Genomic DNA, 27,932 nt, shown 5'->3' on the forward strand with positions numbered 1-27,932 from the left:
GCAGTGCTGAGCAGCTTGAAGACAGTAGACTGCAGACCAGCTGCTGACTCGGAACGTACACGGAGGAAAACTAAAGACATTTTTATTTGTTCAGAGAAAAACTACTTTAAGGAGATACTGGAAGAAACTGGAAAGTAAAAGGTAAATTATTGTTTTTTTCTATAGAAAAAAGAATGATGAGAAGTTTACCCTGTGTTTAGTGAGCGCGTCTCTGTATTGCTGTGATTGACCGAATCATGCTGATCATCACAGTTGTAACATCAATCCATTTAACGTGTTAGACTCAACAAATCGATGAATAAATGAGAGAAGGACAATGTAATATCTGATTTGGTGGTTCTCTGTTTGAAAGTGTAAGATGTAAGTGTTATTTTATTTGTATCAGAGGTTTTGTTTATTATACTTTGCTTTACAATTTATTCCAATGTTTTATTACATTTAAAATCACGATCCCCTTTATGTGGGCTATTAAAGCAATTTGAACAAAGTTTCTTGTATGAAATTTGATTTATATGCAATTTATGATAATAATTCTAGGTTATATATAAATAACATAAATTTTTATCATTATTGATTTCTTAGTATAGCAGTATGTTAGACACCTCTATTCCAATTGCATTATGTGCACACCATGTTTGGCATCTTGATATATTCCCTTTTTCCTCATTATTTTTGACGTTAAGTTTTTGTTGCTTTTGTGGTCTTCTGTCTTCTTTAGTGATATTAAAAATGCTTCATCCTTCACTTTGATTAAATCTCAAAAGGAATAATGGGGTACTAGATAGCCTATTCTTCATCCTACACCTTTATTTTAGGAGAACGTGTTTATAAATCAAATCTTTGCAGAAAGTTAGCCAATATATTTGATCTTGTTATTTTTATATGCTTTAAATAAATGAATAGGAAAATAGAGCAACATGGAGATAAGTCGCATATTGACAGCTACCTTGTTTTCAGCCGTCACCTATAAGTCACTGATGCTGTACTGCTGATTACTACTGGCCACTGTGCAGTGAAGCAGTTATAGGCTTAGTGCCTGTCTCTTTCACTTCCAACACTTTCCCTGTGTGTCTGATGACCTCAGTTTTACCTCTGAAAGATCAATTCCCATGCTTGATTTCTGTGTCTGGAGAGGAAGAACCATTTTACTAAGGCAGGAAATAGTGTAACTATAAGAAGCTGCAGGGCTCATTTAAGATGTGAAGTGATTCACTAAATGCTGCTGAGGACTTCAACATAAAGAGCATAAGCTTGAACTTGGGTAGCTGAGACAAGAGATGAGACATGTATGTCATTAACTCAGCCACAGTTTAAATTTTGAAGTAGAAGAAATACGGTAGGCTTTCCCAAAATAAGCCATGCCTGACAAGATTATCTTTATGCTGAGAGAGATGTTTGGTAATCTGCTAGTATACAGTATATGACAAGTGGTCAGTCAATGTTATACACAGAAAAGTATCTACTGTATTTAAGCAAAGAAGTCAGTCTTTCTTATTAAGTTCCATCCCCAGTCTCTAAACCAAACCAAACTCTGTCTGTAGGAAATAAAACCTGTCAGATAATGGAGAATAGAGGCTGATATGATACAGATGGGGGGTGCTCATTGCATTTAAAGAGACACTCACACTAAAATGGAGCGTTCTGAGAGAGCTGGTTTATACAGGGTCACAAACCTCCCCTGGTGCTTGATTCAAGTTATATTTTGACCAAAGCACACAGAGATGTTACATTTAGAGCACAGGGGACTGTTTGAAAAGGTGGAAAAGGGGGATAATATGATGATATATTCACTAATCAGCACTCTGAAAGCTGATACAGTGAATTTTGATGATGCAACAAAAGAACAGCTTTTCTAAGTTGCACCAGTTTTGCTGTGACATCACTATGTAAACATATAAGATGTCTCCTGTGACACATAACCTTAATGTTTGTATATATTTGTATATACACCCCTCCAATGTGTGTTAAATATGAAGCTACAGTCAAGGGACAATATCTCAACTTGATATTTCCTGCTAAGTGTATGTTTTCTTGGTAATAACACTGTTGTTGTTGACTGTTCATTTGAATGGAAGAATTTAATTCAGTCATTAAACAAAAATCAGAGGCTGCTCACAATGCTCAGCTAGCATCCCCCAAAGCCCCGAGTGTCAGACAGATACTGATTTTAAACATAAGCATGCTTTAGTCAGGCTGCACGGTGGTGGGAGGGCTAACACTGTTGCCTCACAGCAAGCAGGTTCCCGGTTCGATTCCCTCTCCCTCTCTGTGCGGAGTTTGCATGTTCTCTCTATGCATGCGTTGGTTCTCTCCGGTTGCTCTGGCTTCCTCCCACAAGCCAAAGACATGCCGGTTAGGTCAATTGGTGACTCTAAATTGCCCATATGTGTGACTATGAGTGTGGCTAGTTGTCTGTCTCTATATGTCAGCACTGTCATTGACAGTCCAGGGTGCACCCCGCCTCTCGTCCAATGACAGCTGTGGTCGGCTCCAGCCCCCCTGCGACCCGAAAGGAAAAAAGCGGTGAAGATAATGGATGGATGCTTTAGTCAGTGCTTCTGATAATTCATCTCCCAGCAAAAACCTTGCAAACAATGTCTTTCAATGACCTCCTTTTGAGACTTGTTTTGCAAAGTGTACAGTTCATGCTGTTGCTTCTACACTGTACCACGTGGAGGGATAAAGCAAAAAACATTGCAAAGATTCTGAAAAATTGTTCATAATATACATAAGTCACCTGGGGTCTCCTTGATTGGAACGGGTCGACTGAATCTAGTAATGTTAACAGCAGTTGAACAGGAAGCTCTTAAACCAAACAGTGTTCTTCGCTCACTCAGTGAAGCTTGATTGATTGTCAGAAGTGTGCAGAATATCAGCTCTGCTGGATAGATGGATGGTTGTGAAATGGAAAGGAAAATGGATGCAGCCTGACTGGTAGCATAAAATGGAATTAAGTCACTTTTCATTTCACATCCACCTCAATTTGTTAGAGGCAGCCCTCAGGAGGAATGATGAGAGAAAAGAGCAACAGACGCCTTGCAGAGCTTCACAAGCCTGCTCGCTGGTTAATTAGGTTCCAGCAGAACGGGAAACCTGAGACAAAAAACCTTCAGGATTCTTTAGAATCTAAAAATGTTGAATATTGCCCTCTTAAAGTCTCAGAATATTTGCAAGCAGTTAGGTTCAGCAAATGGCTATAGTCAGAAAATCCCTTCTCTGTTCATCATTTGAGGAATTTGGCTGTAACTTTAACAGAAATACTCTAGGAGGCATCATTAGTGCATTATGAGAGGAAATAAACCATAATTCAATGCTTGTGTTTTGTCAAAATATTATACTAAAATGATCTTAATGCACTCATCAAGAGTCTTTGGGTGCCCTGAGTGCAGTATTAGTAGTTATTTGATATATAATGCATGCTCAGATGCACCAAAATGGCTCATTTAGAATTTTTGATCATCAATGTCTATACACATCACATCTTATAAGGCTTCCCCAGGCACTGTTTCGGCTCTGGCTCTCAATCTGAGGCATGCAGGCGAACAGGAGAACGTTATTTGGCTTAATGAGTTCCCTAGAAAATAACCTTTTTTGGTGGGTTACTTTATTATGGACCACAGAGCTTGGGTCTGGCTCACAGTCATTCTGTGTGTCGTCTACTTTGAGAGTTTGAGGGGAAGCTTTGAGTGATACATCTAAAAATAGCAGCGTTATGTTAATGCATGTTAAAGCTTCCATATCAGCTGTAACATAAAATCCGACTGGAGCGCCGGCAGCGTGGTTCACTGTCCTCCCCCCGCCTCCCATGGGTTCATTATATCCTCTGGAGTCTTCTGTTTCTGTCTCAGTGTCTGTTAGTCTGAGTCACACAGGGGCTTCAATCTGGCCTAATACTTCGGCTAGTCTATATGAATCTGAAATAAACCCAGCATTAACGACTCTTTAGTTTGCCAAAATAACATCTTATTGTTGACATTTTTTGATCAAGAACGAATCATTAGCTGCACTTGCATGCAGATATTTGTTTCAGGAATAAATACATCGATCACTACTAATGGGAGATGGGATGTCACTGATGACATGGGATTGTAAAGCTGGCTGGTTTTTGATTGCTCTATATTCTAAGACTACAAACAGAAACTAGAACACTTCTCTTACTAGTATCCAGGCCTCTTGATACAGTTAAGGCCATCATGAAACATTTGCATTCACAATAAGCTTCACTTTTGAACCCCCATCACAAGAAAAGGTCAAATATGTTAATGATGTCTCATTTTCAAAAGTACTTCTGGGTAAATTCACTTAGTGCTGATCACTGCTTTGCATAATTTCTCCAATTGCAGCCCAATTTTTTACCAGTAGCGTCAATTGTGTGCAATTTTAAACCACCATCTTGCAGAAACCTGTGGGATTAACAGAAATAAACTGCATGTGTTAACCTCTTTGACTCTGGTATATGAAAGTCCAAAGCCTACCCAAAGGTTGTTTTGTTCATTAAACCCCAGTTCATCCAATTAATTGAACTCATTTTCTTTTTCTATAGGTGACTCAAAGGTGGTGGCTGGATGTCCTGGGGTGATTATATTCAACATGCTTTTCTTTATTACTTTTCTACATGAGATAAAAAGAAGTCAGTGAATTTGAATCATTAAAGGAAATAACTCATAGTGAGCAAAATTAACAACCGTTTCTTCCTCTGTAGTGACTGACTCAGACAAACCTGACTTTGAGTGGGAGTTAATGCTCAAAATGAAGAACATAATCTTTGATTAACGGACTGTAGGGGAATAATTAGGCCATTTATTAACAGACATGACTGAAAACTCAAGCTCCAGAATGGACACCCCAACAAACATCTCTCTGAGTCCCGGCATCTCCGTCTCTGACTCGTTGGAATACAAGACGGTGTCAGTGTTCCTGGTCTTGCTTGTGTGTGGTGTCGGCATTGTGGGAAACATCATGGTGGTCCTTGTGGTGCTTACAACGCGCCACATGAGGACTCCCACCAACTGTTATCTGGTTAGCCTTGCTATAGCAGACCTGACTGTGCTGGTGGCGGCGGGACTGCCTAACGTGGCGGACAGTCTGATGGGGACTTGGGTGTTTGGCCACGCCGGCTGCCTGGGGATCACCTATCTTCAGTACCTTGGCATCAATGTGTCCTCCTGCTCCATCACTGCCTTCACTGTGGAGAGGTGAGGATAAACAAACAATGATCTTTTACTGTTCCTATACTAAGCGGTTATTGGCATTTATTGGAATGCCTTTACTTTATACTGAACAAATTGTTCTGGGATGATATAATAGTATACAAGCTCACAGATCCATCCATCACATATCCAAGACAAACACAGAGGGGTTACAGGGAGATGTCACAGATGCTAAAAATAATATAATCGTCATATGACTGCTGTAAACTAACCTTAAGAAAACAAGATTTATATGAAACAAAGATCAGATCTATAAAACAATATATTCTGAGGGATGCAAAAATGTAATTATATTTTTAAAGGTGAGAAAATAGGCAGGAGCAAAGGACCCAAAAGCAGACCATCCAAACAAAAGCTAACAGGTGTGATTTGGCATGTTGGCATGCAGGTAAACGCTAACAGGAAACAGAGGAGAAGGTAGGCAGGCACATTGGTCTGAATAACATAAAAGTGAAGAAACAGGCAGGTTATCAAATTATCAAAATCATAAGAACCAAAAACCAACTGTATTAAGCTTAACAGAGAGGAGGAACTGGCTTTAAGCAAAGTAAATGGTCTTGTTTATGTTGGGTGAAGCTGATGGGTAAGGTTTCAGCTAACTGCTACGTTGAGTAGGACATGGGACAGGTGTCTAGCTGGAGAAAGGGGGTAAAGTCTGAGGGCGTCCAGTAGAGAGGTAGAAGAAGGCAGATGGATCAGGAGAAAGAAGCAAGAGAAAGGAACGTAGTCTGGAAAAAGTTAGACACGGCAGGAGACAGGAAGTTTGAGATTGGGCTTGGGATGTGAGAATGGAAAGATAGTTTGTTTAGAGCCTAATCTGTTTCAAATGCAAGGATGGGAGGTTAGGTATAGGTTCCAATTGAATATTAACTCTCACAAAATATCCTCATAAGCTCCTTTCACATATTCACCTCTGACGTAAAAAGCAAGTTGCAGAGTAAGAGTGTAATGTTGGCAACATATCTAAGATGGTAGAAAGAGCACCAGATGTAACATTATGACAGTTTTTGTATTTATAGCAATGAATCTTTATGTTCACAGTATTAATGAAAGAGTGGAAAAGAACATGCTGGTGAGCAGGAAAGAGTAATAATGAGCTTCATTATGTGTAAAAAAAAAAAAAGGTCATATGAAGACATTCAGTGTATTGCATATCAGGTCTTGTTCTGTATTTTTGTCCAGGGTTCGGGAGCAAATCAGCATGACGTTACATAAAATACACTGTTAACCTTGGATTAATAATGTCTGGGGTCAGTGATGTCCACTCATCCGATTTGATTCATTTTTGCAGGGACCATAGCCAATTAGTTGAAGCTATATTGAAATGAGACAACCAGAAGTATTTGTTTAAAAGTTAGGATTTAGACATCTACAGTATCTTACATTTACAGCCCCATTGGTGACCTCAGGAGACTGCCCTTCCTGAACCAAATCAGCAATTTAAGCAAACACAACTCATGTTCAACCGATAATGCCTTCTGGTGGTTGTAAAAATTGCAATGGGGGCACACCGCTGTTTGTTCCCCGTTTCATGAATCGTCGAATGTGCAGCAGCATTGATATCTGTGCATGCAATTTGCTTTATTAATATTACTGTAATGTATTGAATAATTGTCCCCTCTTATGAACAAAGCAAAAGACAGGTTATTTAAACCAAACAGGGATTAAAAATAAATCCCTTGTACAACCAGGAGTAATAATATGACGAACTGACTCAAAATATTTTCAATTATCCTACTTACTGCTGGGATGAATACATTAATGTCCTCCAAAACAGTTTTAACACAACTACAATAAATGTGATGCCCTGCTTCAGCTTAGCAAGAGGAGGCAAGAGGAGGCCCTCAGTCATGTCAGCAAAATGTCAAACTCATGTTTCTTTTCAGTTACATTATTACTTTGTATGGTCAAACAATGTTGTTGAACCTTCATTTCCTTTTTGCATGCAGGTACATAGCTATCTGCCATCCAATGAAGGCTCAGACAGTGTGTACGGTTTCCAGGGCCAAGCGGATCATTGCTGGGGTTTGGATCTTCACCTGCATCTACTGCATGCTGTGGTTTTTCCTTGTGGACATTCAGGTTAGACAACTATCTTCTGGATTTCCTTTTTTCGGCTGTTGTCTTGCTGAGGGCTGCAAATAGATAGAAAAGAATAAAGGTTTGTTTTTTTTATTACGTGGCTATGACTCAAAACTGAAGGGATTGCATAATGTCATCAAATTACGTGTCATAAATAGAGAAATAAATAAATAAATTGTGGGCAATAAAGAAGGGTTTGAGAATTCTGTAGCTTTTTGGGTAGTAGTAGTAGTAGTTCAGATGTGAAAGATTGTTCTGTGTTAGCCTGCGAGCATGTGTTACCGCAGTCTCTCTGTGCTAACTGTGTCATTCAGGTCAGCCAGGATGGACATGTGCAGTGTGGCTACAAAGTGAAACGCGAGCTCTACCTGCCGATCTACCTCATCGACTTTGCCATTTTCTACGTCATCCCGCTGCTTCTTGCAATTGTGCTGTACGGCCTCATCGCACGGATCCTCTACCTCAAGTAAGGTCTTTGAAATGTCATACTTTCAAGACTGGGAGGCAAGAAGTGGCTTTTTGGATAGGCCTTTTGTAGAGAAAAAAAACACATGATAAAGCACCCTCTGTCCATTAGATGGAGAAAAAGGGATGCAGTGCCATAAAGGATACCCAACATGACATTAAATCAAACAGAAATACTCAAAATAAATAACCATTTGAGACTTACTCTAAAAGTGTTTTTTTCTCATCGAGCCTCGTGTTAAAATGTCAACATTGACAGTAGATGTCTTTCTTATTCATGACAACTCTACAAATGGGGAATTAACTCATCTCATCTGTTTATAGATTTGAAGTTACACATTATTTTGGACGTGGCCCAGGCTGCCGGGAGTCTCAGAACTCAGCTAACTCTAGTCCCTTGAACTAGCCTTTGGAGGAAGAAGAGAAACTGTTTACCCTTGAAAACATTTTAGCCCCATTCTGACTACTGTTTCGAGCAGTGATAGTCACACCCCTGTGACGTTTCGCCTACATCTGTATGTCGCAGAGGCATTATGGGGGGACAAAGTGATCCCATCTTTGTACCGTCTTCAGAGGTAACAAAGGCTCTATAGAGGCGAGACAGTTTCGGAGGAACCAGCAGGGGAGTGCAGCAACACAGAATGTGTGTGCGTGTCTGACTGTGTCTATGTGGGGTTCCGGCTGTGGCGTGCTTCCACAACTTCGAAACGCAATGTGAATTCACAGACAGGGACACCAATAATACAAAGTCATGGAATCAATATGAATGTACAAAGACATGATGACGGCTGAGCTTATAGTTACAGCACTTTTTCAAAAAAGCAGCCTGAAAAGAGCGATCATTTTTCAATCCCTCACTAGTCAGGCAGCGCCATCCACTCATCCAATTAAGGTCCCTTCTGGTTTGAAAAAAAAAAAACTATGGTGACAGTCACAACACTGAACTCAAGGCTTGAAAATGCCTGTTAACAAACCAAACTGATGTCACAGTTAAAATGTCCACTTCTAACTTATAGTTAATGTAGATGCTCAGTTGTTTTCAGTAGTCATACTTCCTTTTATCTGAGTTATATTTATTGGTTTTGTCTCACCCATAAGCGACAGTGCCGGTATATGTCTCCCCCCCAACCTAGCTCTTTGAGATCTTGCAGCTTTTTGTTTTGGGTCAAAAGTGGCAGGCAGCTGTTGTGCTTATGAATGTCTACTCCAGCATATTAATAACAGAAATAAAATAAATATATGGTTCTGGTTGCTTTTGACATTTCCTTTAATAACCATGTTTTGATTGGGAATTAGTTTTGAATTTTGGAAAGCATATTTATGAATGCCTGACATCACATCATGGGCTCCAATTCTTCATCTTTTATTCAAAAAGCCTCAGGCAGAAAACAGAGGAATGGATTTTGTGCTGTTTAATTGATTTTCTGTTCAAGTTGTGGTGCCGCCACAGGTTGTTCCACAGGTCCTCAACGCTGTCACTGAATTGTTTGGATTAAACAAGAGAAATCCTGACAAAGTTGTAGTTAAAATATATTACAAACTGACATTGAATATTAATATCAAGCTCTTGTAACAGTTAATGTTCCACTTTTTTTTCAGCATTTCATTAGTGCAGGGTTTCTTTTCTTAACTGGAAAGAACCCTGAAGCAAATGTTAATCCAACCACCTCTTAACACTTGAAGTGTCCCTGCATTCATGTGGTGCCTGAATAATCTAAAAGTTCCCAACTGGGAACATTTGCATGAATGTTTTTTTAAAACTCTAAACAACATTGAATATCAGGGAAAATCTTTGTACACAGCTTGAGATGATATATATTTTTGCAGGCTGGTGAAGGTAAAGTTGGGTTGATTTGAATAAACTTAAGCAGTATCATACTAGCTGAGGAGGAGTGAAACTCAAAAAAGTCCCAGCAATTTTTGACTCTGTATTAGTGACCCTGTCAAGCCAGATTACTCGGTCAGAACTAGCTTTTGAATATCTTTTATTACTGCATGAATTGCATAGACTTTTAGCTCATGAGTAATTTGTATTACAGTAGGCATTTGGTTGTAAGCATTGACTGTATATGAAGATGGACGATGCGTCTCTGCCTCCTCTCATGGCACAAGGGGTAAAGCCAAAAATATCACTGACATATTGTGCTTGTGACATCATTTGGAGTCAGAGTTGCGGAGACTCTAGCCGGGATTTGACTCCCTCTCCCTTCTGAACAACACACTTAAAGGTCACATGTCATGCAAAATACATTTTAATATTGTTTCTGAAACCAATATGTGTCCCTAGCTTGTCAACAAACCCCCCAATTATGAGAAAAGTCCATCCTCTTCGTCTTTTGCCTGCTCCACTTTTCAGAAAATGTGAGCTCAAACAGGCTGTTAGGAGATCTTCTCTTCATGACATCACAAAGGGCAGTAATCCCTCCCCCAGGTGGGTGACACTCCCACAGCTAGGTGTTTGTTCTGTCCTCTGAGTCTGCCCTTTTACTGTAAACAATACGGCACGGTGCAAGAAAGCCGAAGCCATCCAAGGCCTTCCAAAGGGTTGTAGTCGAACACGGCTCACTTAAATTTAAAGCTTTAGACACAGAAACAGTCTGTTCTGAACAGGGCTGAAATAGAGGGGGTTATAGGCATGATCAAATACAGGATCAGAGTGGATTTCTGGCAAGAAACTTCAAAGAAATATTTTGGGGACCTCTGAGACTTATTTAGACTTATGAAAATGAGTATAATATGTGACCTTTAACTTACTGATAAAACCAACACAGTGCACGGCAGAACAAATTCTTGTGCCGGTTTGAAGTAGACAGTCACGCTCATGGAAAGTTCAACTCCTTGTGTTTTTCAGGTTTCCTCTCCCTGTTCAACTTCCACTCTGCTAATATGGTGCAAACACCACCGCAGTATCTGCTTTTGTCAACAGATTTCAACCAAGACCTCTTATCCCTTTTTTCAACATCAAATAACAAATTCTTACTTAACTTCTTAAGTTCTCAGAAAAACAAGAATACTCAATAATTGTAAAAACAAACTATAATGACAGAAACCATGTTTTAAAAAAATATTAGACATTTATTTAGATTTTATAGTTTGAATCTTTTCTCTCTTGTCCCATCTGTTAACATGGTGGAGCCAGACCACATGATCTACAGTATATTGCAGCCAGTCAATAATGGGAGCTCCAAATAGTTTAGCTTCACTTTTGGGGAACAACTTTATACAGTCTATGATTTTAAGTGTGAATTGCTCAACCGTGAAGAGAGACCAAGCTCAGAACTGAGAAAAAGAAAACAACACACCTCTCTGTAGTATGGCTGCTGTTTCCACATTAGACTTTTGCACAGGAGCACTTGAATGAAGGGTGAATCGACAAACCAAAAGTACCCAGCAGCCAGTGCCTGTTGTTCCCCTTAGGAATGATCACTCTAACCTGTTAACCATGTCCGTGCAGCCCTCTGCCCAACCAGCCTGACACCAGAGCCACCACACTGCGGCGGAGCTGCCGGGAAGCCTCTGAAGCAGGAAAGGGAGGTCGCCCAGGCCGGCCAAAGAGTGCGCTCTCCTCCAGGAAACAGGTCGGTCCCACATTCCCCCCTCCCCTTCACCCTTTCTCTGCCCCATATCCTAGCTGTTCACTCTGCTTTTTATCTATAAAGTAATTGCTGTGTGATACATTTGGTCACATTTAACCCCTGACACATCCTTAGCTGTGTTTGTGATCTGCTGGGAATATATAGAGGCCATGATTCCCTCTTCCTCTCTCTTGCCTCGCTCTCTTGTTATCTCTGTCCAGGCTGTTGCGAGGCCCTGAAGATGATTTTGGTGGTAATAGCTTCTTTTCTTTAAGCTGAGTAATCAAAGATGCTTCTCAGCACAAAACTCCCTCTCTATAAGATTGCTCTGGAGTGCTGCTTTGTCTCTGTGTTCTCGGATGGAGAATACATTCTCTCAGGCCTTTTGGTCTTAAAAGCATCTACCTTTGAATCCTTGTACCCATGAAAGATGGTAATGATGAAGTTCTGTTTTAACCCAGAAGGGCATCATTTTTTGTTCTTTGGTTAAGGACATTTTTACTTCTTTCAGGGAAAAAAAGCAAAGAAAAAAAAATCCTTTTCAACATCATACTGTACAGTCAACTAAGCATTGATTATTTTTCCTTCGTCCTTTTCTATTTCTGTGTGGATTTCTACAGGCTGCAGTGCACATCCCAGTCTTATTCAAGAAAAAACTATTAAAGCAATTTCATTAAAGTTGTTTTCACAAATACACTCCTCAAAAAATCAAGATATTCAGGAGGACTGCTCCGGATATTCTCCTGACCTGGCTGTTCACATATGCACCTCACAGCGGGGGACTTTCCCTGTCAGAGGAGGGGGGGGGGGGTCTCATGTGATAAGACGAGACGTGAATATTTGCCTTTATATCAATGCTACATTTAGTTGATGTGGAAAAAATACTAGGAGGTTGACAGGAGAAACTCTGGGTGAAGTCCAAGTGAACATTTGTGTTCTAACATGCTTTATACTTTTGTGAGTTTTCAGTTTGTGCTCTTGCAGAAAAAGAGTTCAATGATTCATTGAATCCATTCATTCATGACATTATCAACAAAATAGGGGTTATTCTCAAGTACCAAACAGGAAGCAGGACGCAGGATATTAAACATTTGGTAGTCTCCGGGGAGTACTGCTGTCACCCTGTGCTAACTGATCGTGAGACAAATGGTAAGTGCTGGATAGCCAGACGAAAGAAATGATCAACAGATCATAATTCTAAAAAATCAAACATTTGTTGCCTGTATCACAATACATTGCAAAAATAAAGCATGCAGTGTATAATTGTAATCTTGTAAGTAGGGATGCTGTTGAACACTGGGGGCTTTATTCACTTAGAATCGTTTGCAGTAGCTAATAGCTCTGAAAATTGTGCATCATTTGCTCCCGCTATCTGCTCCGTCTCAAGGTGTAATTCACTTAGCATGTAGTGCTAATGATATTCAAGTGCAAACACGGCAACAGTTTGCAGCTTGCTCCTGTTTTGCATCTGAATGTGGAGAGAAGACTTAGTCACCTCCATCCTGTACGGGGTGCCACTCCCTCATGCTGATGGAGATCTTTAGTGGCCACATGTATCTGCTAGATAATGAGCTAAAAGGCGGGGGTGAAACTTTTTTTCAAGTTTATTGTGTGGCCAGACTGGAAAAATTAAAAAGGAGTTTCATCGTTTAAAACATTGCTTTTTCCCTGAATGGAACAAGCAATGGCAACTTAAAGAAAAAACACTGCAGCCTCATCATACCTAACGACACCAGACCTCTCCACACATGTGGTTTAGTATCATGTTGCTACAGTAACAGCCGGGGTTATATAACCTCTGAATGCATTATTAATAGTCATCTCAAAGTCATATTTACAGATTTTTTTTTTTTTTTTTTAACAGATAATTCATTTTCAAGTCACATAGAGGCTGTATTGTCTTCCTGATCACAGGAAAATCTGCACATGACATCTCTTATAAACACTGTGGCGCAGTTACCACCCGGTTTCAACACATGGTCATTTTTCCACTCTAACTGCGTGTGACTGTTAGTGCTGATGTTTGTGAATTAGAAGCTTTTTGGAATGAGGCCAATTTGCATAGTAAGGGGCCAGTTTTTCTCCAAATTACTGCGTAAAGACTCATTGAAATAAGCTTAACCAGCACCAGCAAAAAACAACAACAGGTTTGCTCTGTAGCGCAGTTATGTGTGCATTTACTCCATTGTGTGGGTATTATGAATTAGACAGCGTTGAAATGATTAAGTTGAATAAATAAATTACAAAAGCGATTAACAATTCAAACTCTAGAAAAAAATAAATATTTGATCTAAAGGCATGTATACAAAGTCGAAGTGTGATTGAGTGTTTTAATGTTAGTTGAGAAAGTCTTAAATCCTCAGATTTGTGCCCCTTGGCCCCCACCTCTGCTGTGCTGTCTGTTTGGAACCACCTGAGGGAAGCTGTTCAGGATTAGTTGTTGCTATGCTATGCTGTGCTACACCCTGTGGGGCTTTGTCCGACAATGCAAAGATGTTTTAAGGAATAGATGGTCCTCGTCATAATGTACAACAGCCAATATTCTTTTTAAGGCCTCTTTAATAAGTACTACTTAAGACATGGAAATGTTAGTCTGTGGCTGATAGAAAGTGATAGTCCTCTTCCTGAATTAAATTATGAAGGTATATCAGACACATGTCCAATACAATAAATAAATCCATTCTTATCAAGCGTTTGAGAAAAGAAAAGTTTTATGAGGCAACATTGTATAAGTTAAAAGTGAAATCCCTATGGTTTTAAGCAATTAGCAGAACTGACCACCTTTAACATTCAATTCAACAATGATAAAATTGCAGCATTACTTTACCAGATTTATATATTTCCGTGCTGTCTGATATTAGGAACAGAAAGCTGGATGTATCTGTTAGCAGAGCTTCTTGCCCTTGAAGAATAACAGTACTGACAGGACAGATTCCAATTAAAAAGGTCAGTCGCTCGTTTTAAAACTGAGTTCTGCTGGTACCTGGGCTTTGACGTGACACAGCGACACATTGCTTGTCATGAATTCTTTTGATTTCCAACTATCTCTTTTTAATTTCCTCTCTGAGCTGTGAGAGTTCACTGACATGATGTCACTCAGCCAATTAGCTTCAACATCCAAACCACAAAGTGTGACCTTTTATAGAAAAATGGTGTCCACAATATATAACCTCTGAGAATCTTTTTTGCTTTTACATATTTCAATGTTTTCTTTGATTGATTTTTCAGCCACTGGTAAGCCACTCTAAAGTAATGTTTTATGAGCTGGTTCGTGGGTTTTTCGTGTTGTTCTTTCACCGGACGAGTGTGTGGATGAAAGGATTGATGGTGCCAATGTTTGGTGTAATACACCATAAATCATGACAATACAACAACAACAACATCAGCAGGGAAGAAGGAAACTGCTACCAAGTAATCATATGATTGAGAAGATGAAAAATTGGTGAGACACATTGGAAAATTAAATGTAAAAAACTGAACTTTGTTGGATGACATACAGGTACCTTTTAAGTATACAGTCAAATCCATTTTTTTATGAATACTTCAATACCAAGAATATCCAAGATCATCCACTGCTGTCCAAAGATTTGGTGATAAATTCTCTACTTTGACAAATGTTTAGTTGCCTGTAAAAAGTTCAAGAGTTTCTCCTCTTGTGCAAGTGTGAAACAGCTGCTGCTCTATGTTTTTTTTAGGTTTTGCTGCCTCCAGTTGGTTGACATGACATTTTGTAGTGAACTATGGAATCTGCCGTATTGTAACAACACACACGCTACTGGAAATGTTACTTGTTGCAAACAGTTCAAATTAGGCCTGTAATCGTATTTTCATTTGTACAGACTTCATGGTTAAGTGCATGCAATCATACAAGAAATATGCCTGAGTGCATAGAAAAGGTAATCACACATGGCCGTATTCACACCCCAAATCCAGGCGGCACTAATGCTCGTACGCTAAGCTCCTTTAAACAACAAGTGAAGAAGATGAGGCAGACAAAACAAAACACATGAGGAAGGAGAGTAATATGACTCCGCTAATCTAGAAGAACCGCCTGCTTCTTTAAATCAGTTGTGTGGGGAAACGTGGGGTTCACAGTGCAGTCGAACACATGGAATAATTGAATTCATATCATATGGCATCACCCAAAGGTGCCAATCACAGAGATAGGCAAAAGAAGGACAAGCCTCCAAACAATTGTAGCCACACTGTTTTAAAAGCCACTAAATGGGAAAGCAGAGAGGGTCAAAGACATTACTGAAGCTAATATATTTTTAAGCATCTGGCGCATATGACCAGGCTTCAACAAGACCTCAAGCCTCATTACAATGTCCCATACTTCGTTCCCATAATCCACTCTGATGTCCTTTATTGGCGTACACAAGTGGTGATTGAGCACGAATAACCGCTGCACCACTAACAACTGTGACTGCACACTTCACAAATCATAAATATGGATATGTCCAAGGCTGTATCATTTTTGATGTGAGATATTTAACTGGTTTTCTAGAATATATCGCTGTGTGTTTAAACCGGACCCTCAGATAGCGTTATTTGGGTACTCTCCATTCTTACATAATCAGTCTCTCTTTGCAGAGATGTATGGAATGGTAATTGCTAAGAGAGTGATAACAAAGTCTGCCAGACACTGTGCCTTAGTCCAAGACCTGGCTAACTGACCTCACTTGTGGACTGCACATGGAGAAAATCTGCTATGGCATGATGGGCAATTTTAAAATATTTTCCAGCATCTGGCAGCCTTTTTTTGATTACCTTGCCCGATTAGATAGAGTTCCTGGACAAAGGTTTTACAGCCCACTACTTACCTTTCTGTAAACGTTTGTGTTGAGACATATTGTGGTAGTGATGCAATGTAGCATATGTCCTGCAATTAAAGCCCTGTTTTGTTTGTTTTTTGTTGTCCTGTACCGTGCTTAAGCACAATTAATTCCAATTCACAGGGAGACCACCATTTGCTCAGCTGGCTCAACAAATCTGTGATTGAGCCATACTGGCATGTATAGTATATTGGCCCATCCATCCATTTGTCAAACTCTATGTGAGCTTGATGAACATTGAAATATAAATTAATGAAATGCTTTCCATTTTCGACAGAGCCTAGCAACTTCCACAGCAACACACAAACATAAGAATTCACATTTGAACCGGAAACTCATTCTCTGTTGGGGTTTTTTCCGAGTAATGTGACACTTAGAATTCCAATCTGACATATTTTGATTGGGAAAGTTTACACCACAAGATTTTTGAGCAGCCACTACAGCCCATTTTGTGGCTGCAGGCTGAGTTTAGCACAATTTTAACTTTTTTGATTTACCTATTAGTCATTTAGACCCTGAAACATGCAAAAAGCGAAAATCAAAAAGAAACAAAACAACCCTTCAAACATAGACCCTATCATGTTTGGGGTTTGGATGCTTTACCTTCCTCTACAACCTTTAGCATATGTTGTTCCCGTGTCACTTTGCATGAGACACAGACCCTGCAGGGACTGAACTCTTATCAAGAGTAGGAAGGAGATCTCAATCTCATGTGTTCAAGAGGCTCCATCTAGGAGCAGCAGATTTGCATAATGTGATTTGGGATTTACATTGAAGTGTGCTCAGTACCGCAAATGATTTTACCCTCAGTTCTATAACAGGCACTTCATGCTCTTTCATTCATCTTTTGATAGGCCGGCTCAGTCAGATGGGAGATTGATAAAGTTGTGTATGCCAAAGAATGGCACTTTTATGATTGGAGATTAATATAGTACATTGTGCTGTGAGATTGCTGTATGGTTTTAATATCAGAGGTTTTTCATTTCTGTGATCTCCTCAAGTGCATTTGGAAGGAGAGAAGTGGAAGTTGCCACAGGCAAGTCAATGGCATTGAAGGGTAACATTCTTTGACCCAATGTGCCCGTGGCTGGAATCAGTCACTAAGATGCTCTTTCAAGCACAGAATCTGATATCTTTGTATTAAGTCTCCTACCTAATAATTTCAGTCTATATGCATACTCAAAAGTCACCAGACACCCGATACTTATTATTTAATTATCTCAGCACTGAGATAATTAGAGTGCTCTCCTCCCCACCTAATCCTGTTCAATTAAACACTTTTCTTTTTATCTACCTGTTGAGGTGGCTCCCACTAAAAGCCCCTGGAAAACCCAAATCCACGAAGATTTTGTCATTTAAGTTTTTGTATATTTTCTGACTTTAGGTTTTAAGTGTGCAATGTTAGCGCTGAGATTTATTACGCAATACATTTCAAAACAATAATAAAAACATACATGCATGTCCTGCCCAATCAAGTGCAACAAAAATACTCTGCTCCTACCGCTCAGCCTTCATGCTTCAGTGGGCCATTCCATTCCAGGCTGCAAATCCACCGGTGAGGATGACAGCTTGTCTTGCGGTGGTTTTGTAGAGACAGAGGACTACATTTTGGCGAGCTGTGCCATAGTCATGCCAAAGAAATCCTGCATACTGCACTCATTACCCCAACACTGGTTAACCAATTTTGTCTGGAAAGCTCCGACTTTGCTTTGCCTTGTCTAACACCTGGAGCGATACTGCTTCCCTGCATGACAATCTCTGTTCCTGCCCACTGAATGCCAACAGTTGTGGGCTAGAGTCCCGCCTCGCTTGTTGTCTTGAATTTAAGTTGCTATTCAAACAAACCAGCATCGTCAAAGTTTATTTTCCAATGTGGATGATTTTGACATAACAAGAGAGAAATTATATTAACATGTGGCGCTGCAAGGTCTGTTAGCGTGGCTAGGTATCCCAGGATGCTTTGAGCAGCAAGTCAGATGGTTGCAATGGGTTGCATTATACGATGAATGGGGGCAAATTTTGAGAACTGCCCCGCCCACACAGTCCTAAGAAATGACCTAAGCTGCAAAATAAGTGGTTTTTGAACAAGGTTTTCTAATAGTTATGAATGTTAATTTTCACTCATATTCAACATATTTTTATATGCTCAATGACACATTACGATCACATGTGCATTGTCAGTCAGGTTTCAAGGGGCTTTTACACTTAAGGCATGGAATATAAGCCTTTTCTTCATTCAAATTTGCTGAGAGGATGCATGTGCATTGGATACCAACCTGCCACAAAACTGATGCCAGCAGGCAAAAAGCAACCACATGTTAGCTGAAATGTGAAAGCAGGGTAAAGGTCGGTTATAAACTTTAAAATAGCCACAGATTGAGGCATGGATGGAAGGGTCAGGCCGGGAGGAAGAAGGTGTGTAGCATTACTTGCTACTGATAAGACTAATCACTTGAGTCTTACAGGCTGACTGGCTCTCCCCTTCTCTGTCTCACAGGGGTTTAGAAATGTCTGAGCTGTTTCCATGGTCACAAGCCAGGGGTGGGATGAAGTGAGGAGGAGGGTCAAGGCATGCTGACTGTGTTTCACACACAAAGAAACGCTCACACCAGCACCACTTTGCCTCTGGAGGTGGAATGCCGGTGCTGACCATTTATATTTGTGGTTGGCGGATTTTTGAAGTGTGATGTTGAAGTGTATGGCAGACTTACATGTCTTTTGAGGCAGTGACCTTTAAAGTTGCACAAAAGTTTTGACGTCACAATCAATAAGAAGAGAGGTTTACCAATAATAAAATGCTCCCTCCTGTAGTACACACCAAGTTGTTCTTTGTCCAACTAAAAATATTTTACAGAGCTCTGAACTGTTTTTGCAATTGTCCAGAGATCAGCACTTGCCACGAGCTGAGCAAACTGAGTCTGACCTTGTCTCTCTGCTTCGGGGTCATTTGCCCACTTGAGTGACTTTTGAGCTTCTGCAGAAGTGCCTTGTAGCTCTGCCACTGGAGACCATTAATGCCCAGTCAGGAGATGACACAAATCCTTGGAAAAATACTCAGTTTGAGAGTTTTGTTGTTGTTTCATTTACTGTCAAACCATATTTAGGAAAGATGTGAATGTATGGTATGGAGGTAGCTGCAGGGGAACTGCAAAAAATAATTTTGACTGGCTTATGTTCAATGAAGTGTGAGCACACAGACAAAACAACCTTTGCTGACGCAGCAAAAAAAAGTTGAGGTCAGCTGATGATATTCAGTTCTTAACTACAATGATCTTGTTCCTTGTTATTTAAAAAGAAAAATGAATGAAACCAGAAATTAACTCAGTGTTAAGCAACCGTGCTACCGACTGCATTTCTTATGACCCAAACGGGTGACTTTTATTTATGCATCTTATTCTCCACAAGAGTTTAGGTTTATCACTAGTCATGTTTACGGTACACAAGGGCTACACAATGTTAGGGGAACAATATTACACAGTTTTGTGGGATTTTTGACTAATTCTGATTGAATACGAGATGTATATAATACATGTTTTTGGATTGAAAAAATCCTATGTGACTCAGTATCATCTGGTGTATAATTGAAAATGGTCACACTAGAGGCCTAGTTAGTAAAAACCATAAACTTTGTATGGCTCTCAAGGAAAATAAAATCAGAAAAAGTTACATGAAAAGTGCTGATTACAATTAATCTTACATAAATTAAAAGAATAAAGATTACTTACTTTGTTTGATAATTAAGAATCTTACAAAAATATTCAGGTTTGCAAGGTAATATGCTGTATCTTAGAGAAGCTAACACTTCAACATAGCATGTTTCCATAATGTCTGATAGTATGGTCATTATATGATTAGATTCAGTGGATATCTAACATATTGCTTCATTAACCCTTTTTCCTACATGCACATCACAGGAGCCAAGAAATGATTCAAAAAGAAGCGGCAGACGAAGCAACAGAGTCGAAACCAACTAGATGCTGTAATTTAAGGTGATTCTGCAACTAGTACCAAGATGATGGAGCACACGCTCTAAAAGAGAGTTCGTAGAATAACATACACGCATAAGTCTGTCAGATTGAAGGCTAGAGCTGCTGAGAGCTTTAGGTATCAGCAGAGAAGATAAATAAGAAGGCAGTTCATATAGTATGGCCTTATAAAGAAAAAACAAACAATGCTCCATCCTTCAGATGCATGAGGAAGAAAAAAAACCTACGATCTCATAAAAGACACAATGATGAGCACAAAAACCCAAACCAAAGGCAAATCACAATGCAGCATGGTACACTGAGTCCAACATTTCTACTGAGCATGAGGTAGCATGCATATAAAGAAAATCGTTGTAGTCAATCACTGAACGATTTGTTGCTTGGATGAGTTTCTTCCTTGCAATTAAAGAAAAACAGCTTTTGTTTCTGTAGAAATAAACTTTTAAAATAGAAATTTGAATAATTTTTTTGTGTCCACACATGCTGCTCACACCAAAAACTTCAGGAAGTTTCCAGGGACCATATACAAGTACTTGTACTAAGTATAAGTTGCTCCTAGGGACAAAATTCTAAGAATTTTCACTCAAAGTTCAGACTACATCCTTGTACAGATAAAACTTATTCACAAATTGTCTTAGCCCTTAAGAGAGCTCCTAAGGTGACACACTGTTAGTAGTAGTGGGGAGAACTTTTAACAGGATGATGAGTTTCTCTAGCTGAGGAGAAAATGGAGAAATGTTCTCCAAACAGGACATGAGGAATAATCTTTTTGACTCAAAGTGGGCCTAACAGACAAAAATTATTTGTGCAGACATTTCATTCCATCTCTGACTTTATTCAGTACAAAGTGAGACATGCATGATGAGTTTCTCTACATGTGGTTACCTCCACAGGTGCATCCGATCACTAATTAAGGTCCTTTACATGAGGTAACGATCAGCAGGCGAAGAAGCTGCTGCACAAGTGGGAATGTGATTTCAAGCTTTGTGCAGGATAAATTATTTTAATGTATGTCTTACAAATGATCACACAGATGATAATTCATAATTACACAATGTCTGACTAGATTCTATATTTGACATTATTTCAATTCTTTTAGGATTAACCAATCACAGCTTCTGAAAAAATGTCTCATACCTAGCCACGGGGTCAACCACAACTCCTCACTAAGATAAAAGTTTGTGTCTCTTCCTTGCTCTGAGAATGATCCTAAATCACTCCTAAGCTAAAAGTCCTTTCTAGGAATTTTTAAGCTAAGTTAGGCACTCTCTGAGATGATTCTCAGAGTGTCTGTGATTATGGGCCCAGGAGTTTTGTCAAAATTTGAAAGCACTATAGGCTCTTTTACAGCCAATGAAGAATAACACAACATTTGAAAGCTCTTTTACAATGCAAACCTAGTGAAACACAACTTACACTTAATACTTATTTTCAGGCTCATGAGAAAAAGATTCCCATCTGTAAACTAGCTCAATGGCTTTCCAAGAACATAAAAAGGTAAACAAGTGTACACAAATTGTAATCAAATATTATGAACCCTGTTTCATTTTAATACTCTGTCTTCTTTTTAATCTTTTTTCCACAATAACTTTAATCTCCTATTGGTCTCCCGTCACTTGCTATGCCTCTTTGTTGTCTCTTAAATTCAAAGACATAAAATGCCAAATCTAGCGAAGAGGCCTTATTTACCCCATCATAATGTACTGAGAGACACCCCCATCCCCCGACTCTCAAAACACTGTCTCTTTAGTGACTGTTTATGCAATATCCAGCATGTTGCTGATGACTCCAATAATCATGAAGCAATCACAGCTAATCACAGAAATTATAACCATATTAGGCTGGGCCTTGGAGCTTTGGCACAAACGTTCAGCTACTTAAGCATTTCTGCACAGTTTGTTGATTGTTGTGGATGAATACCAATGTCATTTCAAACCAATTTTAATGGCTCACTGTATCACACCATATGAAGAACCAAACAACACTGCATTTTTTTCAATGCTGAAGCTTGTACAATGTGCTCTTAGCATTAGTCAGCATAGATCAGAGTTGAGTTTGGGCAGTTATGACCAATGTAATTTGGACTATCACAGATCAAACAGGTCCGGATTTGTTCTGAATATCTCCTTTCACACATACTCAGCTGGATAATGCAGAATGTGTTATCTACTGGAAGAAGTCTGTGTAGCAGTCCTCGACCAAGACAACATATGAGGAAGCGTGGACTGATGCGATTTATTTATTTCATTTTGAGCACCGTGAAACTAGAAAAAAGGCACCCCTGCCTGCTCGCTGTGAGTGACAAGCCGAGTGTGACGTGTGCACTAAAACGTGTAATGTTCATGTTCATGTTCCAGGGTGGAGCAACAACAAACAACCCAAATAGGCTCCTTTGGCCACTTACAGTCTGTGCTGTTTGTTTAAGAAAATTGTGACACCTGGGTAGAGCCTGCAGCAGGATGATGAACTCTGCCCTAATATTTAATGTTTTTCAAGTTAACACAAACATTGATGAGTATGTATAGTATAAATGCAAGAGCGATAACCAATTTAACAGGCAACTGACGCAAGCCAAACAAGAGTGACATTCTGTGAATTGTGGACTTTAACCACTTGCCCACTCGTCCAGATATCTGTTGAGTTCATACCTTCACCCACTCAAGCCCATTTCACACACGTGAATGCAAATGTCCAAAATTACACCAGCACATTAATTTTTCATTCTCATGTTGTAGCTGTATCAACCCCAACATGGTCAACAACACAGTTTTCCCGTTCCCCCCGTCCCCTCTACCCCTCATCTTCACCGAAAAAATAATCTCTAGCAGTTGGGATTCTGCCTCACACACACAACAACCTCCTCTTGCTGTGTGGTAAATGTAGAGTAGGAACGATTAGGACATTGTACGACCTGATTGTCCGGAAGTTGTGTGATTTAATTTGTATAAATGGCTCCGTTCCCTCATGCAGCTTCTCTGAGTAATGGCCATTTAATTCCTGTAGTGCATTGCCTGTGGCGCAGTCTTTCTCATGTAATGGTCCTGCTATTATCTGGACGTTCCCTTTCACACATGCAGCACACAGCGAAAGACTGATCAGTGTAAGACATGTTTTCCAGTACTGGAAACATCTTGTTTGGTTTAGGTGAGGGGAGATGCCTGGGTAGAGCGTGAATGAGAAGAATAGGCTGATATCACTATTACCCAAAACCAATTACCTGCTGTGTTCACACATCAAGTTGGTGGACATTTAATTAACTATTCTTGTGGGATTGCATGTTAATGTCTGTCCAATTCACAATTGACCTTGTGTTCTCGCATGCAACTCCTCAGAGTAATTATTTTCGGGAGGGTAGTGCATGCGAGAGGGCGCTTACGTATCTGTTTTCTTGCAATGATAGACCAAAACTGTGTGAATAAGAGAGAACAGGAAAAAGATACCCACAATGTTCAGGTATCAATGGGTTAATTTGTTTAAAAAGTTAAATATTTGGCACACATGCAGCTCATCCCAAAATCTTTCGGGATGAGTTTTGTGCAAGTGTGAGCAAAGCTTAAATTTGATTTGTTTAAGACTAACAAGACATAAATTGCCCCCTTGTTTATTTTTTTAGTTTTCCTATGGCTTAAGTTCCTCTCACACGTTGCTGTGCTGACAGGGATCCTTTTCATACAGTTAAGAGGTCTAAGTCCTTGGGCTCACTATTCCCATTCAATTCTTGGTCTGGGCACAAGTTCAATTGTTTGAACAGTCACTTAACCTTTTCTTCACCATGGTGGATGCTGGTGTTTGATGGCAATTCCCTCTGATGAAGGATGTTTAGGTCCTTGATGGTGTCATCTCTGAAAGACAAGCATTTCTCAAGATTGGACTTTGTTTCAACTGACCTGGATTGACCAATATAAACTGATACTCCTACTCTCCTTTGTGTCCAAGTCTGACCTTATTTCTTACCTGCAATCTCTTAAATAAATGTATCACTCTGATTGTGCGTTTTAGCGGATGCTCTGCTCTGCTCTGCTCTGAGGAGAGTTATAGAAAGAGCCTGAAGCTTGAGTGATCGGACACTTTGTTCATTTGTTCGTGTTCTCATCAGAAAATGCTTTCTTAAAATGCTACTCAAGAGCTCCCAGTGATAAACAAACAGCATGAACAGTCCGAAAGCACTCAGCATACATTCGAGATTCTTCCAATTCACAGCCAACAGTGAGCCCAATAACCTTAAACCACTTCTGCTTAAGTTGCTACATCCATAAGTTCACCCCTATTTTAATGTGACATACTTTACAGAGGATGTATCTTCTGCATAATAGCTTTAAAGGGATTGACAGAGATTAACATATCAACTGCATCTAATTATTAAAGTCTGTGGTTCAAATAGTACCAAACACAAAGCTTTGGGAAACTAAATTTTTTTTTGTAAGATTATTTTGGGGCATTTTGTGTCTTTATTAGAGAGATGGGACAGTGGATAGAGTTGGAAATCAGGGAGAAAGAGAGTCGGCAAAGGAGCCACAGGTCGGATTTGAACCTGGACCGCCCGCTTGAAGGACTACAGCCTCCATACATTCCATACATGGGGCACGAACTCTAACCACTGCGCCACCAGAGCCCCGGGAAACTCAATTTTAACCTATTATTTTCTAACATGACACTGGCTCAATCAGATACAAATGTTTCCATGAAGCTATTCTGCTTGAAATCCTGCATTAGTTAAACAACAGAGTAAACCTTCTTCTATGCCATGCTTTTCTAGTTCATCAAGCTTGAAATCTAAAATTAAGGGCATTCATCTTGAGTTGATGCTTTAACTGAAACTGTCAAAACAACTTTGTGACTTCAAGACGAGGTGGCTGTCTTATTTGATGATGCTCTTCCGCTACAGACGATTTTGCTCTGCATTGCAGTGGCAACATGTCTGGTTATTTGTGTTACACTGTTGTGTGAATTAAGAAATTACTTCAATTCAATTCCCAAAGCTAAATAAGACTCATTGTCAGACAAGGGTCTTTTCTTTTTTGCCAAATGGTAGGCACTTCCAAACACAGCTTCTGTTTCCTTTGTGTAGGACTTAGTCATTGCCCATTGCGTTTTCAATGACTGCTATTTTCTGTTTTCTTGCCATCTTCACAGCTTGAGTGTGTGCCTTGGATAAAGCATGTTTCCTCACCTTAGTACCATTTGCTGACAGCCTTGTCTCTCCGAGTGAATCGGTCCACCGTGGACCATGTACAGAGCCTGGGATCAGAAAAAGCTTACTACAAATTGTTGTTGTGGTTTTAGAGTTATGAATCAGTTCACTAAGGCTTTGCTTCCTATCACTGTGTTTATCTTCTTTTATTCCCTGAGACTCTTAGTTTGACCTTTTAACTCTCGTGAGAATAATGTAAGCTAAGTTGGGTCCTTAAGTTCACTCACAAGGAAAAAACAACATTGTCCGAAATCTCCGCCGCAATTTGCAGTTTTCCACCTCAAAAACAAAGTCATTTTGACTCAATATGAAGAAGAGTAGTAGTACATTTTTACAGATCCAGGCCTCTGTGGACCAATTCACCCAGATCTGTAATATTAAGATCTGTTACCAATTCAGATTGTTTTGTCTTCATACTACTACAATAAACAGAGAGACTATGTTATTTTGAAATAAAATAACTATAATTATTTTTTCTCAGTTTCATCAAGTGAAAAAATTACTTTGGATTCAATTAGCCTATCAATTTGTATTAAATTAATGTGACCAGGTTAATCCAAATGATCAGATTGAATGGAATGGAATTATACTGAATAGTTGAATACTTCAATAAACCATCCCTGCCTCTCCCATAACGTACAACATCATTTAAGTCCTACTGATAGAAAAATAGTGATTGTCATGGCTGTTGCTCCACTGCAGTCAAAGAGACTTAGGCTATCTTTAGCTGTGAGCTGCTAGCTAGCACCAATGTTGCTAGCATCACTCTCGTTAGCTGAGCAGCAGAAGTCGTTTTTTATAAAAGCTAATTTTTGTTTGGGCTTTTTGCTTAATCTGTCTTACTTTCCTTTTTTAAAAATTTATCACAGAGGGGTATTGTATTGGGTTGTATTGACACAGGGTAGGCAGGTAGAATGCAAGCAACATTTTTTTTATAGATGGCAAAGTATGACCCGCCCTACTTTGTCTTTCCCTGCGTTCATGTGGTGTCAGACACATTGGGAAAATGAGTTTCCCATTTAAAATATGCAAATAAAAGTCTGCTCAAGTAGGAACAACAACTCAGAAACTCTGTAAAGAATTAGGTGTGTCATCACATGGAGGGCTAAAGATGTTTTTTTTAAATGTAAAAGTACTTTAGCTTCCACACTTTTTTTGTTGTTATGACAACATTCTGACCTTGTGAACTGAAGCATGTGAAGACACTGAAGTCAAGAGAATGACACAGTTTTATTACATGTTCAAAGATCCCACTGATTTTGCACCAATTGATATGAATGTCATCATCCCCCCACTTGTTTACAGGGGATTTTCCTGAATAACTGCTGCATTCAAACATTTGCTCACCCTTTACTTTCTTTTGAGGATTTTTCAGTCGGGGAGCTGGCTGAAAAAATTCTGGATACAGTCAGGGTAAAACAGTTGGAAACGTGTGTTCACCCATGCAGCCCACCCCCCAAAATATGCATATTTTTCAGGAGTCTACATGTGCAAAAGGGCAAGACACACCTGCTGTATAGTTTCAAACAGAGCTGTTCCACTTTAACTGTAGTTTAAAAAAATCTCAAGAATTCATTAATGAACAGTCCATTCAGTTTGACTGTAATTAACCTTTTCTCTGCTTAATCCATACAGGTGACAAAGATGCTGGCAGTGGTGGTGATCCTATTTGCTCTTCTTTGGATGCCCTACCGGACTCTGGTTTTGATTAACTCTTTTGTATCAACGCCCTACCTTGACGCCTGGTTCATCCTGTTTTGTCGGACATGCATCTACGCCAACAGCGCTATAAACCCTGTGATATACAACGCCATGTCTCAGAAGTTCCGCTCTGCATTCCGTGGGCTTTACCGTTGTCAACAGCCAGACGTAAACCAGAGGACGCTGTCGCTGATCCAAACTGGATTCAGCACTGTCCGAGACCCACGAACATCCCAGCCCAGCAGCAATGGTACAAATGGAAAGACAAGAAAAGCCATCCTAAGTACCAATATGACATCAAAGCAGAATGGAAGTGGTCATCAGGAGTCAGAAAGCTTAAGTGACAAGAAGGCAGAACATTTCATCGATATTAGCTCAACTACTTTTGGTTTAGCTTTGAATGGAAATGAGAAGTCAGATTGGCCTCCATCAAACGATACCACAGATAAGCAAGAAAACATGTAAATAGTTTCACATCACCATAGTATGATGATGAATTTGTTATAACTACTGATATCGGTCAAGAAAACTAATTTAATAGTGCTGTTTGCATCCTATGACAAACAGCTGTGGCTCACTTATGAAGTGAAGGTCCCCCATGATGAACAATTTGCTATCTAAAACACTGCATGTGATGCAATTTCAACTATCCAAGTGAGAATATCCATAGACGAGGCTAAGCGCTACTGAGTTTTGAAAGGATTCTTTAAAACATTAAGTTACAGTATTAAAAGCCTTTATTACTACAACTGCTTACGTTTTCTTAGCTGGCAAAAGATTTCTCCAGTTTATTCGTTTAACAGCTCAGAAACCGCAAGAAGATTTTTTTTAGAAAGCAGGCTGACAACAGCTTGAAGAGAAATGATACATCCAGTTTATTTAGTAAT

The 27,932-nt window shown here is 39.5% G+C and overlaps 1 protein-coding gene across 1 annotated transcript; it reads left to right on the forward strand.

The window, feature by feature from the left end:
• The first annotated feature begins 14 nt into the window (after positions 1 to 14).
• Positions 15 to 27,932, forward strand: trhr2 (thyrotropin releasing hormone receptor 2). Its single transcript, XM_020641838.2, has 6 exons — positions 15 to 141; positions 4,544 to 5,195; positions 7,160 to 7,292; positions 7,607 to 7,758; positions 11,212 to 11,335; positions 26,980 to 27,932. The coding sequence occupies exons 2-6, from the start codon at positions 4,813 to 4,815 to the stop codon at positions 27,508 to 27,510; spliced, it is 1,323 nt and encodes a 440-aa protein (XP_020497494.2). The 5' UTR covers positions 15 to 141; positions 4,544 to 4,812; the 3' UTR covers positions 27,511 to 27,932.

Source organism: Labrus bergylta, chromosome 7 (genome assembly GCF_963930695.1).
Source record: "Labrus bergylta chromosome 7, fLabBer1.1, whole genome shotgun sequence".
In the NCBI taxonomy this organism is placed as follows: domain Eukaryota; kingdom Metazoa; phylum Chordata; class Actinopteri; order Labriformes; family Labridae; genus Labrus; species Labrus bergylta.